At 36.2% G+C, this 16,122-nt stretch overlaps 1 protein-coding gene across 4 annotated transcripts in view; it reads right to left on the reverse strand.

Annotated features, from left to right (window-relative positions):
• Positions 1–16,122, reverse strand: part of LOC117934058 (protein timeless homolog) — a 36,823-nt gene that overhangs the window by 17,298 nt on the left and 3,403 nt on the right. The window contains exons 8-19 of one of the 4 annotated variants that reach the window (XM_034855652.1): positions 15,052–15,264; positions 6,661–6,827; positions 6,228–6,306; positions 4,239–4,763; positions 3,771–4,141; positions 3,383–3,466; positions 3,185–3,289; positions 2,695–2,952; positions 2,387–2,455; positions 2,015–2,242; positions 991–1,098; positions 176–289 (exon numbers count right to left, since the gene is read on the reverse strand). In XM_034855652.1, the coding sequence (XP_034711543.1) occupies positions 176–289; positions 991–1,098; positions 2,015–2,242; positions 2,387–2,455; positions 2,695–2,952; positions 3,185–3,289; positions 3,383–3,466; positions 3,771–4,141; positions 4,239–4,763; positions 6,228–6,306; positions 6,661–6,827; positions 15,052–15,264 (2,321 nt within the window). The remainder of the gene's footprint in view (positions 1–175; positions 290–990; positions 1,099–2,014; positions 2,243–2,386; positions 2,456–2,694; positions 2,953–3,184; positions 3,290–3,382; positions 3,467–3,770; positions 4,142–4,238; positions 4,764–6,227; positions 6,307–6,660; positions 6,828–15,051; positions 15,265–16,122) is intronic. The other 3 variants (XM_034855653.1, XM_034855656.1, XM_034855654.1) reach the window with 3 other exon arrangements.

Here is a 16,122-nt window from a genome sequence, read left to right on the forward strand (position 1 = left end):
AACAATAAGGTGCAACTATGTATGAATTCTTCCTCAAAATATTTATTGTGTAAATATATCATTATCACTTCCAAAATTTTTTGAATGATATTTTTCAACATTCTAGGACAAGAAGAAAATTCCACAAGCTATTCTATTACCAGCATTAAGGGGTTTCGAATGACAAATACCATACCTTTTCGTGACATCTTTAGCAACTACATTGCCAGACAGATCATCAATCCCTAATCCCCCATTTGAAGTGCTTGTATGCTTCTCATCCAACTTTGGAGGGAGTCTCCTAGTTTTCCTGTGTCCAAAAGATACACCAAGAGAGATATTAGCTAAAGACAAAATGAAAAGGAAAAGATAGTCGGCATTCAAGCCAATTTGAGCAGCTTTTTAACACGATGTTCGAATCAAGAATTCATAAGATAAAGAATGAATACATAATTACATTCCAAATAGTAGAGCCAAGCAACTAAAAAAAAAAAGAGAAACATGATTATGATTTTTCCCCCATGGGTAACATTGTACAGTAGGATCTTGTACTGTATGTCAATGGATTGATGAAATGGTACTAATCAACAATCTCATGATATTTCCCAAAAAAAAAAAAAGTGATTGTAGCCATGATTGTATCACTTGTGTTCTCTGATACCAGGAAACACACCCTATTGCAAAACTGAGAAAATTGCATCATGTACCCATTACGAAAGCAGGGAATGCATTACTTGTAATGGTATACCATTAATTCCACGATCTGTGCACATACATCTTTTGCTTGAATTTGCTCTGAGCTAACTAAGAAATGGAGGGCATCACCAGCAGGTTTTCATCAATCCAACATGCAATAATTTAATTTTCATTGAAGGTTGAATCTTAGAAAGAAGAAACAAAGATGCAGATTACACAAGAAAAACACCTTATTGTTTGTTTTTGTGCTTTTGGAGAGAGATAAGAGGATAGAGATAGAGAGAGAGAGAGAGAGAGGGAGAGAGAGAGAGATACTTCAGAACAGAGCTTAGGGTTTCATCATCGGAACTTTGCATAAGTTTTCCTTCAATATTCTGTTCTGGTACCTCTTCACGCAATAATCTGTGATTCTCCTTCTTGCTCCTAAAACATCAGACAGGATTTTAGTTAAAAAATCATAAAGCTGAATAAGCTTACCCAAAAAAGGAAACATGACTGATTCACCTTAGAAAATCTATCAATATTGAGTAAAATATTTTAAATAAAGAAACCTTTATCCACTACCTGAAATCTATTAGATATCCTTTCCACCGTTCCACTCTACCACTCTACATAGAAAGTCTTAGATAATTATTTTCAAATTCATTCTTAATTGGCCTATTTTAAATCTCTAAATGAACTAAAACATGAATCCTAACATGAACTGAGAGATGATTCTGGGATACTGTTTGATTGATGCATATTGTTGCACAAATTTCTTAAGGGGGGCAGGACATTTATTGTGCCTGAAGGTACAGAATGATGGGCAATCAAGAAAAAAATTGTTCAGAAGCAAGGAGAACAGAATGTGAGAAGATGGACTTGAGGCAAGAACAAAAAAAAAAAAAACTAGAAAAGAAAGAAAAAAGTAGCAATCAATGCACTCATGAGAACCTAGAAACAGAAACCATACATGAGTAACAAAGATGACCAGGTCTGGACCAGTAAAGAGCAAACATTGAGTTGATGGAATGAGAGATTTTCTGGCCAGAAATGAACTGATAAATAGGCCCAAATGAATGAAAAAATTGAAAATTTTGTGGCCAACCTATGGTAGTGAATGACCACCGGGTTGCATTTAGTCAAAAACATGTCAGCTGGATAAACTCTTGAATATTATAATGAATTTATGAGTTCATCGCCAAAGTATAGTGGTGCTTTTCCATAAAATCCAGAACTTGACACATGCAGGTAGATGTGCTACAAGTGTACAACCATAGAGATGCAAGTATGTGACAAAAATTGCATATAAACAAACTTCATTTGCAAAATCACATAGAATACATAAAGATATAGTAACCTTTTTCTTAGTGACAACAATGTTTCATCATCAGAACCCTGTGCTTTGGCTGTATCAAAGTCATTAAGATCCTCATCTCTCAAATGCATGTTGCCTTCAGCTCTTTTCCGTCGAGGAACATGTAAGCCAAGTTGCTTAAGTTTACGGGAAACTTGGGCAGCCGTGAGCATATCATCACCAGCCAGAGCACTTGCAATCATGTAGGTGCACCTTTTATGGCCTTTAAACCTGTAAGCAAACAAATCTAACTTAATTTAAAAGAGAAAAAGAGCATCAATAGCTCCAAAAGCACAATAGTTGGCATCAATTATGCAAAAGGAAATCAAATTTGAGACATGTATATGCCACCAAAAAAAAAAATTAAACACTCACTGTTCATATAAAGCTCTAATCGTTTCCTCCTGATCTTTGCTGAAGGCACGTACTCTTTTTCTTGTATGCCTAAGAAAATAACAATAATTAGCAAATTTACTTACAAAAATGAAATAGAAAATAGTTCAATTAAGATTCCACATTCAGGAACAAGCAAAAGCTTGTGCTTTTTATTCAAAAAACAGTATGCAATTTCACAACTACCAAAGCAAGAGCTCAAACCCCAATTGTGCACAAAAAAATTGCTCTCATAACAAAGAGTATATGAAAATAATGTTAAAAATGTACTGATGCTGATAAATACTCACAAAGATTTCCTGACTAAACTTCCCTCTGAATTGTTTGAGCAAACAAGATGAGCACTTTCTCCTCCAACTGCTCTAGCTTCTTCCATTAGTTGATAAGTGCTATCAGACAAAGGTACATCAACTTGGAGCATCCTTTTCTTTGGTGCAATTTTCAAACCTAGCTGCTTAAGCTTATTGGAAACTTGGACTGGAGAAACTTTACAATCAGGATCAAGGGCTTCCGCAATGAGACGGCTACAATGTCTATCATCTTTGAATCTAAAGCAGCAGTATTTGTCAAAATGGATGCCATGCAAACTATTTCAGAAACTGCTGAATAAAATAAGAATTGATTCTATAAAACCATGCAAGCATAACTTATATAATTAGAAAAACCAAAACAGACTTGCAATCACTTAATTGTCAGACCTTAAGTTCAGTATGATTCAGATAACTACATTTACATCCAATACTTACTGGTAGTAAAACAGTAGGATGCAAGTGCACTTACTTCTCATAGAGATCCTTAATGTTTTTCTCCACCTCAGCACTGAGAACAAGCCTTCTCTTTCTTTTAGAAACTCTTTCAGACTCATGTTCCGCATAATGCCCCGCACTGCAACAGTGAAAGCATCAACCAAGGACTTTCTAAACCATGAGATGTAAGAAAAAAGTAGTTTTTCAAGACTTTTACTGTTGAACATCATACTTATCAGAATTTGTCTTCCCATCGATTTTGCTACTTGAAATAGGAGTGACGCCTTCCTCCACCTCACTAAAATTATCATCATTTCTGTCCCCAAGAGAAAAAAGGATGGTAGCACTTGTAAATTATTTCCTTGATTACTAAGCATTAGTAGTATTTCTGTACCATTCCAATTATATGACGAAACTTAAATAAAATACTTTTCTCCCTCTTTATGAAAAGAAACACCAATCTCTAAATAAGATCAGACTATCTATGGATGAGTGAAGATGTTAAACATTCTGCTAGAGCATCCTAGTTAATGTTTATAAAGTTCATAAAGGAAAAATAAACTGCAAAACTCAAGAACCAATAATAACATGAATACTAAAGCTCCATAAACACATCTTACTTTTGATATACAGGCTCATGAGAGATCACAACATCAGCTTCATCCTCCCCAAGAGCATCTGCTATACTTCTGTGCATCCATCCCTTGCCTTCTGTTGAGCCAATTTCTCCATGCCTTGAAATATTTCCCCATTTTCCACTTTCTTTCTTCAAACTTCCAAGTTCATGCAATAAAGATTGGGAAGTGATGTAATGGCATTCTCCACGGGTTTTCCAAAAGAGAACTTCCACAAAAAGAAGGGGTTGACTTTTCATTTTCCTTAGCATTTTTCTAACCAAATTTGTCAGGAAACAAACAATATTTTCATAATCCTTGCATGGACATGACTTCTGCTCACACAGGATATTGTAGAATATGGTGAGGAGTGATAACTGCAAAATTTAGTCAAAAAAAATATATATACATATAAATTGCATTTTCCTCATTGCTGCAAACTATTCTTAAATAAGATGTTTTTTGAGTTCTAACCTGGTATAGCATTGGAGAGAGCTCCAAATCATCACAGATCTTCCGCAAAATGCATATAATGTAGTGATTTGTCGTGGTTGAATTGCTCTTATAAAACTTAAGCAACCAACATAAATTTTGGATAACATGGTTATTTGCAAAAGCAGAAACCAAGGTAGACACCTTAAAATCAACTTCATCAACCACAGCTGCCTGCTCATCACCCGAAGAATCATCAGTTCCATAATGAAGATCATCAGTAGTATTTTTTGCCTTTTGGACATCCATATGTGGCAGACTGCCTCCAAGGTTTCCTGTCCCAAGCACAGGTATTTCAGTCTCAATCTGTATGACGGCTTCTTGTCTTCCATCAGAAATCGAATTTTCTAAGCTTTCTTTCTGCGACATGTTCAGATCTGCAGATTGTCCACAATTGGAGACACCAATTTCATTCTGAATGACACCATGATCTCCATGTTCTCCTTCATTTTCATTCTTGTCACTCAATGTTCTCTTCTTTCTCCCCTTTCTTGACTTTCTAGAAACCTAATCACAAAAGAATTTACAAGAAATAAATGTGGATCATCATAAACATTTCCTACTTTGACAATCCATCGTCTTAGAGATATAGCATAATACATTATACTGATTTTAGATTAACTCAACAAAGCCTTAAACTCAAATTACTAAGGATTTCTTGTTCATAAAGTGACTCTATTTTTGCATTGGGCATCCACCTACCACAACCCTCCTTTCTCCAAGCATGGGACCAGCTTTTCAAGAGAAACTACACTAAAACCAAAACTTGACATAAATTACAAACTTCCAAAGAAGCTGAAATTATACAGAAGAACAAAAAAGGCACTCAAGCAAGATAAGAAACAAAGTGTATTTGCCTTGCAAGAATAAAAATCAACAGATAAAATAAAAATTAGAACAGATGAATGTGAAAACTCAAAACGATAAATAAATAATGTATACATACATACATATATACATACATACATTCATACATACATACATATATATATATATATATATATATATATAGATAGATAGATAGATAGATAGATAGATAGATAGATAGATAGATAGGTGACCTGGCCAAGAGGATGGGGCATCATTTATTTGGCATGTGGGTTCCACCCCTATTTGGGTCCACATGATTGAACAGGTAACTAGGGAACCTCAGGTGAGAGAAAGAGAGAGAGAGAGAGAGAGAGAGAGAGAGAGGAAGAGAGAAGCACCAAAACTGCTTCAAGCAATGGTCTTCAGTACTCTTCAAGTCTGTCCTGCTCAACATAAAGGACGATATTCTTTATCCTGTATGGGTGAGCAACCCCAAATTTTCACTGACTTACCAGAGTCAAACATAAGCCATTAAAACCTGATTCAGGGGGCTCTGCAAGATCTCAGAAGAGGAGTCAAAGGTTAGACCCCCTATCAACACTCCCCCACAAGGGTGAGCAGAGATGGAAATTCTGTTCCAGGTCTAGATAGGCAAAATTGCAAAGTATGGAGGGGGATATAGGAATAGCAGCAGGCTCCATTAGAGATTTAGAAGCAAAAAGCCCAACGCATACAGATGTTTAGTCGCTGACACTACAGAATAGGTAAAGGTATATGTATTGCCTGACATCATGTTTAACAAGTAAATCACCAACTAGACTTCATGATATGCACATAAACCTAATGCTTTAGTCAAAAATTACTACAGGAAATCAATGATCACTTTACTTGAATATTGTTAACTTTGAGTTCATGAATGTATATAGACATTTATACAGCAGTAAGCACTTTGTATTAACAAACAAAAAGAATAGGGCAGACATTATGTACTCGGCCCACTTTTATCAGCAAAGATGTCTTAGACATTTAATGGTGTTTTCAACTTCCATATGCATGATGTCAGCTAGAATTCATAGGCGTATTTTTTCCATTTATAAACAATAATCTCAAATTAACAGATTCCCCACTCAAGATTAGCCCACAAAAGAAAACATAACGTACCCTTAATGTTCCGTGAGCCTGAAGATTCTCCATAAGCTGTACAACTATATATATCATTTCGACCAAATCTGCAAGATCACTGACCAGAATAATAAAATTAGTCGGGTCTAGATCCCTACATGAAATATTACTTTCTTTCAATGCATTCATCACCACAAAAATGAAAGGGCAAGGTTGACTTGATTCATCATCATGATGCCTATATTGATTATAATGCTTTAAAATAGATAGTACAATTTTCCATTTTTCTGTTTGGTCAAGAATTTCAATGCAGTCATGACATTATATTCCACTATTGACCAGATGATGGTGTTATAAGATAACGAAAAAAATAATAACAATAATTGCTCATCAAATTAGTTGTAGTAATAATAAATATAACAACATCATCATCAACAATGAACTTCTAAGTTGTTGAAATCAAAGGGGAAACCTTTTGGGTTGTTTATGAGAGTCGAAGGATTTGATCAGATTCAAGAGAAAATGAGTCATCCCTTGATCAGTCTGGTCATAAAATAACTTGTAAAGAAGGATTCGAGCTGTTTGAGGCTCTTTAGAATCTTCCAGTGATAGTTTAAGCACTAAATCTAACATGCGAATCTGCAAAATGGAAAAACCAGCAAGGTTAGACAGATATCTCAGAGCTATATGCAAATTTATTATTCTGCCCTCATTAAAAACTTCCCAAAAGAAAACACAAATAATGAGATTTGAGATGCATGTGTTAACAATATAGATCCCAAGACGTAAAGGGAACTCCTGCACCTTGCTTGATGTTCTATGATGTGTAGGACACTTTCACCATCCATTATTCATCTGCTTGAAAACTGTTAATACATCTGTCTACACATGTCTAACTAAAATTGGCCAGTTACAAATAAGTCCACCTTATTAATTAGAAATTTTGACAAAACAAGGATTATTCAATACCTTTCTTGTGATGGAATAATTAATGACCTATGATTTTTTTTTCTTCAATATTCTCCTGGATACACTCAACTCAAACCTGTGGATCCTATTTACTTTCAACATAGACACTGACAAACACAAGAAACAAAACTACATCGGTGTGTATAGATTTTGGGGACATTTCTGGCATCCCTTGTTCTTCCATGGACAACAGGTCTTCTTTTCCAGAATCTTCACAACATAAAAAACTAATCCTACAGTATAGTTTAGCTTATTAGGAGATAATAATGGTAAAACTTCCTTTCATTTTGCTTCTACCACTGAGGTGTCTGCATATTTGTGCAATAGATCGAAAATCATTATCACAAGGCCCTGAAGCATACTTCTCTTTTCTTTTTGTTGAAATTTGGCATTCAAAGTTAGGGTTTTAATTTAGGAAAGTATTTTAGGAATAAAAAAGGAGAGATCATTTAGGATGATTCAGTTTCCTAATTTTAGGAGAGAATCAAGCTAGATTGATATTTTCTTATTCAGTCATTTATGTATATATATGTGTATGGTGTGTACCTAAAAAAATCAAAAAAAGAATTCAGAAATTCTTCATGGTATCAGAGCCAGTTTTCTGAAACCCTAATCACTTCTGGCCACCTCTTATTCAGGCCATCATTCATTCCGGCCAAATCTCTCTGGCCATCTCTCAATCCGATCATCTCTCTCTCTGGCCATCTCTCATTCCGGTTATCAGTCCCTGTTCTCAGAGTCAAGGGAGAAAACGCTTTCCGGTCGGTCGAATCGTCGTCAGAAAACATTCACCGCCGGCGACTTTTCCGGCGACGGTTTTTTTTCACACCGCAAGGAGCGCCTGGAGGAGATCTCCAACTTTTCCCAAAGCACTGGAGCCAGAAAACCATCCACGCGTCGCCCACACACGTTTTTCCGGCCGGCAACTGTATCTCACGCGCCGGCGTGTGAGGGCGCGTGAGCCACTTTCCGGCGACGCGCTTCCTACTCCAGGCTCGCCTGACGCCGACCAGCCATCCTACGTACCTGTTTCTGCCATCCGAGCCCTGCACGTGCCTCTTTTGGGGTTCTTTTGCCTCCGCGGGCCCTCCGATCAGTTTTTCCGACGTCCTCCAGCTATTTTTCCTCAACTCCAATCCCTGCACATGCCTTGGGAAGTGTTCTTCTACCTTTCCGGTCCATGACAAAATACGGAATGGCATCATCACAAGTATCCAGCGTCACGTCACCAGAATCAGGGGGCAGATCTGAAATTCCAAACCTTGGTGGCAGTGATTCCTCTCCTATTCTCATCACAGGACGCAAATTAAATGGCCATAACTATTTACAGTGGTCACAATCTGTGTTGCTGTTCATTTGCGATAAAGGAAAGGATGAGTACCTCACTGGAGAAGCAGCCATGCCAGAAACTACAGAACCGGGTTTCAGGAAGTGGAAGATTGAAAACAGCATGATCATGTCATGGCTTATCAATTCCATGAACAATGACATAGGTGAAAATTTCTTGCTGTTTAGGACTGCAAAGGACATATGGGATGCAGCCAAAGAAACTTACTCAAGTTCTGAAAATACTTCAGAACTTTTTCAGGTTGAATCAGCCCTACATGACTTCCGCCAAGGAGAGCAAACAGTTACTCAGTATTACAACACACTCACAAGGTATGGCAGCACCTTGACTTATTCGAGACTCACTCATGGAAATGTTCTGATGATGCAGCAACATACAGGAAAATTGTGGAACAAAAGAGACTGTTCAAGTTTTTCCTAGGACTAAACAGGGAATTGGATGATGTTAGAGGCCGAATCATGGGCATTAAACCCCTGCCAAGTCTCAGGGAGGCTTTTTCAGAGGTTAGGCGTGAAGAAAGTAGAAAGAAAGTGATGATGGGATCCAAAGAGCAACCTGCCCCAACATTGGATGCCTCTGCCCTTGCTGCTCGGTCATTTAATAGTAGTGGTGGAGATCGTCAGAAACGGGATAGGCCTTGGTGTGATTATTGTAAGAAACCAGGCCATTATAAGGAGACTTGCTGGAAGCTTCATGGCAAACCAGCTGATTGGAAACCAAAGTCACGGTCTGACAAAGATGGCAGAGCACACGTGGCTGCCAACTCTGAGAGCACATCTGTTCCCGAGCCGAGTCCATTCAACAAAGAGCAGATGGAGATGCTACAGAAACTATTAAGCCAAGTTGGCAGTGGCAGTACTATCGGTGTAGCCTTCACTGCTAATCGAGGAAGAATGAAGCCGTGGATAGTGGACACAGGTGCTTCTGATCACATGACAGGAGATGCTGCCATTCTTCAAAATTACAAGCCAAGTAATGGTCATTCATCCGTCCATATTGCTGATGGTTCAAAGTCAAAAATTGTCGGGACAGGTTCTATAAAACTTACTAAAGACTTATATCTTGACTCTGTCCTCCATGTTCCAAACTTGGATTGTAATCTTTTGTCCATTAGCAAATTGGTCCGTGATCTCCAATGTGTTACTAAATTTTATCCAAACTCGTGTGTTTTTCAGGACTTGAAATCGGGGAAGATGATTGGCAGTGCTGAACTGTGTTCCGAGCTCTACCTCCTCTCATGTGGCCAATTCTCAAACCAAGTCTCTCAAGCAAGTTGCGTACAGTCTCAGAGTATGTTAGAGTCTTTCAATTCTGTGTCAAATTCTAAGGTCAATAAAGATAGTGAGATTATAATGTTACACTATCGCCTTGGTCATCCTAGCTTTGTTTACCTTGCAAAATTGTTTCCCAAATTATTTATCAATAAAAATCCAGCATCTTATCACTGTGAAATTTGTCAGTTTGCAAAGCATACTCGAACAGTATATCCTCAAATCCCATACAAACCTTCGACTGTTTTCTCTCTAGTACATAGTGATGTGTGGCCAAAAATATTTCTGGCACTCGATGGTTTGTGACATTCGTTGATGATCATACATGGGTAACATGGGTTTTTCTTATGAAAGAAAAGTCAGAGGTCGGGCACATTTTTCAAACCTTCAATCTTATGGTTCAAAATCAATTCAATTCCAAAATTCAAGTCCTCAAGTCAGATAATGCAAAGGAATACTTTACTAGTAGTCTCAGTACTTATCTTCAAAATCACGGCATTATCCACATAAGTTCTTGCGTTGACACCCCACAACAAAATGGGGTGGCTGAACGCAAGAATAGACATCTCTTGGAGGTTGCCCGGTGCCTTATGTTTTCCTCTAATGTTCCAAACTATTTCTGGGGGAAGCTATTCTCACAGCTACTTATTTGATTAACTGTATGCCATCCAGAGTGCTTACCTTTCAATCCCCACGTCAACTTTTCTTAAAACAATTTCCTCACACCCGTGCAGCCTCTTCTGATTTACCACTCAAAGTATTTGGTTGCACGGCATTCGTTCATGTGTATCCTCAAAATCGTAGCAAATTTGCTCCTCGAGCCAATAAGTGCATTTTCCTAGGGTATTCTCCAACCCAAAAAGGGTACAAATGCTATTCTCCAACCAACAAAAGATTTTACACCACCATGGACGTCTCTTTCTTTGAACATGTCTTCTTCTATCCCAAATCTCATGTTCAGGGGGAGAGCATGAATGAACATCAAGTTTGAGAGTCTCTTCTTGAGGGTGTACCTTCTTTTCACTCAGAGTCACCAAATCCTTCCCAATTCACGCCCACTGAGTTGTCCACACCCATGCCGTCATCAGTCCCAGCCAGCCCAGCACACAAATGTTCCTTCTCCTATGACCATCCAGTCTCCCATGCCTATTCAACCTATAGCCCCACAACTTGCTAATGAGAACTTACAAGTTTACATCAGGAGGAGGAAAAGACAGGAATTAGAGCACGGATCACAGTCAACATGTGGCCAATATATTGACTCCAATTCAAGTCTTCCTGAAGAGAACATAGGTGAGGATAGGGCTGGAGAGGTGTTAATTCCCAGCGTTGATGATTCTACTCTGCCGATTGCATTGAGGAAGGGTGTTAGGAGATGTACAGATCATCCAATTGGGAATTATGTTACATATGAAGGGCTATCACCATCTTATAGAGCATTTGCTACTTCTCTTGATGATACTCAGGTTCCCAACACAATACAAGAGGCATTAAAAATTTAAGAATGAAAGAAGGCAGTACAAGATGAGATTGATGCACTTGAGAAGAATGGGATGTGGACTATCACAGATTTGCCGGTTGGGAAGAGGCCAGTGGGTGCAAGTGGATTTTCACCATAAAATACAAAGCAGATGGATCAGTCGAGAGATTCAAGGCTCGTTTGGTAGCTAGAGGGTTTACACAATCCTATGGGATAGACTATCAGGAGACTTTTGCTCCTGTTGCAAAACTGAACACTATCAGGATCCTTCTCTCATTGGCTGTCAATCAAGATTGGTGCTTGCAACAACTGGACATAAAAAATGCGTTTCTAAATGGTGACCTAGAAGAGGAAGTCTACATGGAAATACCACCTGGTTTCGAAGGAAGTATGGCAAAGAATCAGGTTTGCAAACTCCAAAAATCCTTGTACGACCTTAAACAATCTCCCTGAGCCTGGTTTGATAGATTCACAAAAGCAGTCCTGAAGCTGGGCTACAAACAAGGTCAGGCTGATCATACTCTATTTGTCAAGAAGTCTCATGCCGGGAAAATGGCCATATTGATAGTCTATGTTGATGATATTATTCTATCTGGGAATGATATGGAGGAATTACAGAATTTGAAGAAGTATTTGTCAGAAGAGTTTGAAGTTAAAGACCTTGGAAATTTGAAATATTTCCTTGGTATGGAAGTGGCTAGATCAAGGAAGGGAATTGTAGTCTCTCAGAGAAAATACATACTCGATCTTCTTAAGGAGACCGGTATGCTTGGATGCAAACCAATTGATACTCCTATGGATAGTCAGAAGAAACTTGGTATCGAGAAAGAAAGTACACCGGTAGACAGGGGGAGATATCAGCGGCTCGTCGGGCGCTTGATTTATCTCTCACACACTCGGCCAGATATTGGCTTTGCAGTGAGTGCTGTAAGTCAATTCATGCACAGCCCCACTGAGGAACATATGGAAGCAGTCTACAGGATTCTTAGATATTTAAAAATGACACCAAGGAAAGGTCTATTCTTCAGAAAGACAGAGAACCGTGACACTGAAGTATACTCAGATGCGGATTGGGCAGGAAACATCATTGACAGGCGGTCCACTTCTGGATATTGTTCTTTTGTCTGGGGAAATCTTGTTACCTGGAGGAGTAAGAAGCAATCAGTTGTAGCCAGAAGTAGTGCAGAAGCTAAGTACAGAGCTCTTGCACAGAGAATCTGTGAAGGGATTTGGATAAAAAGGGTTCTTAGTGAACTGGGACAAACGAGTTCATCTCCAATTCTGATGATGTGTGATAATCAGGCAGCTATAAGCATAGCAAAGAACTCCGTGCATCATGACAGGACCAAGCACGTTGAGATTGATAGACACTTCATCACAGAGAAGGTGACTAGTGAGACGGTTAAATTGAACTATGTTCCTACCAAGCACCAAACCGCAGACATCCTCACCAAAGCTTTACCTAGGCCTAACTTCGAAGACTTAACTTGCAAGCTGGGATTATATGATATATATTCTCCAGCTTGAGGGGGAGTGTTGAAATTTGGCATTCAAAGTTAAGGTTTTAATTTAAGAAAGTATTTTAGAAATAAAAAAGGAGAGATCATTTAGGATGATTCAGTTTCCTAATTTTAGGAGAGAATCAAGCTAGATTGATATTTTCTTATTCAGTCATTTATGTATATATATGTGTATGGTGTGTACCTAAAAAAATCAAAAAAGGAATTCAGAAATTCTTCACTTTTCAAACAACTAATTTTTCACAATTTCATTAAGAGAAGACCAAACGAAATAAAAAAATCACAATAATGACATCCCACATGTTCTCTCTAGTAGTCTTTTTAAAAGAAGGCTTGAAATTTTATATTCCAACTGCTTTTGAATTTATTTATTTGAACAACAGTATAAAATTCCAGGACTTTATTTCAATTCTCAATGTCTCATCAAAAAAATTGATGCCAAAAAACAAAATAGTGTTTTTCCAAATAAATCACCAAACAGGGTTTCTGCATTAATAAACAAAGTATCTATACCTACAGATAGTACAAAAATTAAACACATGCTCAAAATCAGTATCTTTTTTACTCAGGAACTTTGTTGTCCAAAAGACCAACAAAGATAAAATGTTTTATGGAAGGTGACCCCAACCCCAGTTGTAAAAAGATATGTCATCTTCTTTCCTGTTTGTGATCTTAAAGAAGAAGAAACGGGAATTACATAAAATAAGCATCTCTGCCCCCAGCAAATCATGCAAGTGAAGATGAAAATTTAAGGATGCTCTTGGTTTGGAAAATATTTTCATTGTCAGGAAACAGTTGTACTTATTTTTTTTTCTTGAAAATGCATTTCATTAAGAAAAGTAAAAGCTAGTTTTCAAAGATGAAATCTACAAAACATTGTTTATTTTGAGTTGTTGCTCATGTGCAAAAGGTTGAAAGTAAATATAATTAAAATATCATATAATATATATACTTATATGTTCTAAAATATATTATTTTTTAAGGATAATGTTATTAAATAGTTTATGATATATGCACTGTTATTATGTGTTATTATGAGTAGTAATACATAATGTGTTATATTTTATGCATAGAATATCTTATTATATGTGACATTATTATTATTCTGCATTTGTTGATTATTCTTTTTCATTTTCTTTGCTATATTTTTATTTTTAAACAGTGTAATAAAATGTTCTAATATGCTTACAATTAATCAAGTAAAATGAATTAGTTAACAATATAAAATATATCCGCTTATAATCATCTATAGTGTAATAAATAAAACAAATTACTTTTATTAAAAAAGATAATATTTAATTTCAAATATATATGAGCTTATCATGTACCATTTTGTAGGGGTGTGAAAAAGTGTGGTTCAATCGGTTTTTGGAGAAAAAAGCAGTTGAACCGACATAGTCGGTTTATGCTTGAATCAAAACCAAACTGACCTTTTAGTGATGTAAAAACTGAATCAAACCAAGTTTGATTAAGGTCATAGTTCTAACTTTTTTTTAAAACTAACTAAAACCCACTTGGATTTGAAATTCAAAATATGTTCAAATTTTTTAGTTCAAAATATAATGAATACATTTAAAAATTAATTTAACCATAGTCTAAGAATAGTGAATTACTTTAATAGAGTCTAATATAAAAAAACTCATCAAAAAATGAACAATTACATACAAATCTTTTGGTTTGGTTTGATTTTTATTGGTTTGGAGGCAAGGAAACTGAAAACCAAACCAACAAAATTGGTTTTGAAAATTCTCAAACCAAACTAACCTTATGGTTATTGAAAACCGAACCAATATGATCAATTTTAGTTGATTTTGATCATCTTTTCAGTTTTTTCGGTTTTACTTATACCCCTACTATTTTGTTCATATTTATATTCCTTTTATATTTATAATATTCATATTTGTTTAATATTATGGGTCTCACAAGGTCTTTTATGTGATTTTGTTTATTTTTGTGTTTTCAATATTTTAAAAAGTGTTATCACTTTTATTAACAAAATTTTAAAAACCCCAAATTGATGTTTTCAGTTTTTTCCCCTTTTCTAAAGTCAACTTTCCAAAAACTGAAAATAGAAAAACAACATGCAAACAGGTTTTTCAAACTTGGTTTCTGCCTTCCTTGAGAATGAAAACCAAAAAAAAAAAAAAAAATCTAATCAAATAGGCAAAGTATTCTCTTAAGCTACTTTTGTAATAATTTTAAACTGCACTAATTTTTTAACATAATCAAAGCTAGCATGCCAAAACATTAAGTTCAAACAGGAAGTAAAAGTTACCATATTTTTCATAAGGGACCCTGCTGCAGACAGAAACTTGTAGTCATTTGTCTCCTTCAAGCCATCAAATGCATTACGCCACTTCAAAACTACAAGCAGAAACATGGCCTCATTCATTGTTGCTGCAATTGGTCCACATATATCGCCTTTGAAAAATGTACTATCAGTATACTCATTGGCAAATGTCTCAGATGTATCCATTCCCCTATTTGGCTGAAAAAAATATAGAAATCCACATCAAAGGAAACTGTATGGATCAAAAAACATTTAATTGAGATGAAATATTGAAGCTAATTAAAACACTCAAAATGGAATTGCATATACAAAAGCCTCTAGTAGGGAATCAAGGGTTTAAAGTTTGACAATATCTTGGTTTAAAGTTTGATAATATCTTCAAAGAGCATTTTGAGAAAAAAAAATTAGAAAACATAGAAATGGATATCAATGGAAACTGTATTGATTAAAAACAACTTAATTGAGACAAAATGTTCAAAATGGAACTGTGCATACAAAAAACTACACAAGGGTTTAAAGTTTGACAATATCTTTTAACATCATTTTGAAACAAACTTCAATTTTTCCCTCAAAAAAAAAACTGAATATTTTCAACCTTTCCATGTGCAAAATCTACAATATCTCCACATTTAATCACAAAAAATGCAATATCAACAAAATTACAAAATTTCAGTAGGCAGAAAATTTTCCTGCGTGAGAAATTGAAACAAGAGCTAAACTTCCTCAATGTTCAATAGCACACTGATCGTCATTACAGAAAGGTTCAGCCAATCATGATCCTTCATCTTTTAGATATAACGACATATAATATACTTTGATCATACCCCTTCAGGTTAAGTTGCTTTACCTTCACATTCATCAAGGGTCCAGATCCTTTTTACTTTATAACAAGATTGCAACTCCTCAAGCTATATAGATGATAAGCTTCGGTTGTCCAAAAATAGAGAAGTTAAAACATAAAACTAATTTTAGACAAGTTTGCTCCATATCATTGAGTACTACAGTATACAAACATTAGCCATCAAAAGTGGCAAATTTTGAGAAAAAACATAAGCA

This window comes from Vitis riparia, chromosome 16 (genome assembly GCF_004353265.1).
Source record: "Vitis riparia cultivar Riparia Gloire de Montpellier isolate 1030 chromosome 16, EGFV_Vit.rip_1.0, whole genome shotgun sequence".
Classification (NCBI taxonomy): domain Eukaryota; kingdom Viridiplantae; phylum Streptophyta; class Magnoliopsida; order Vitales; family Vitaceae; genus Vitis; species Vitis riparia.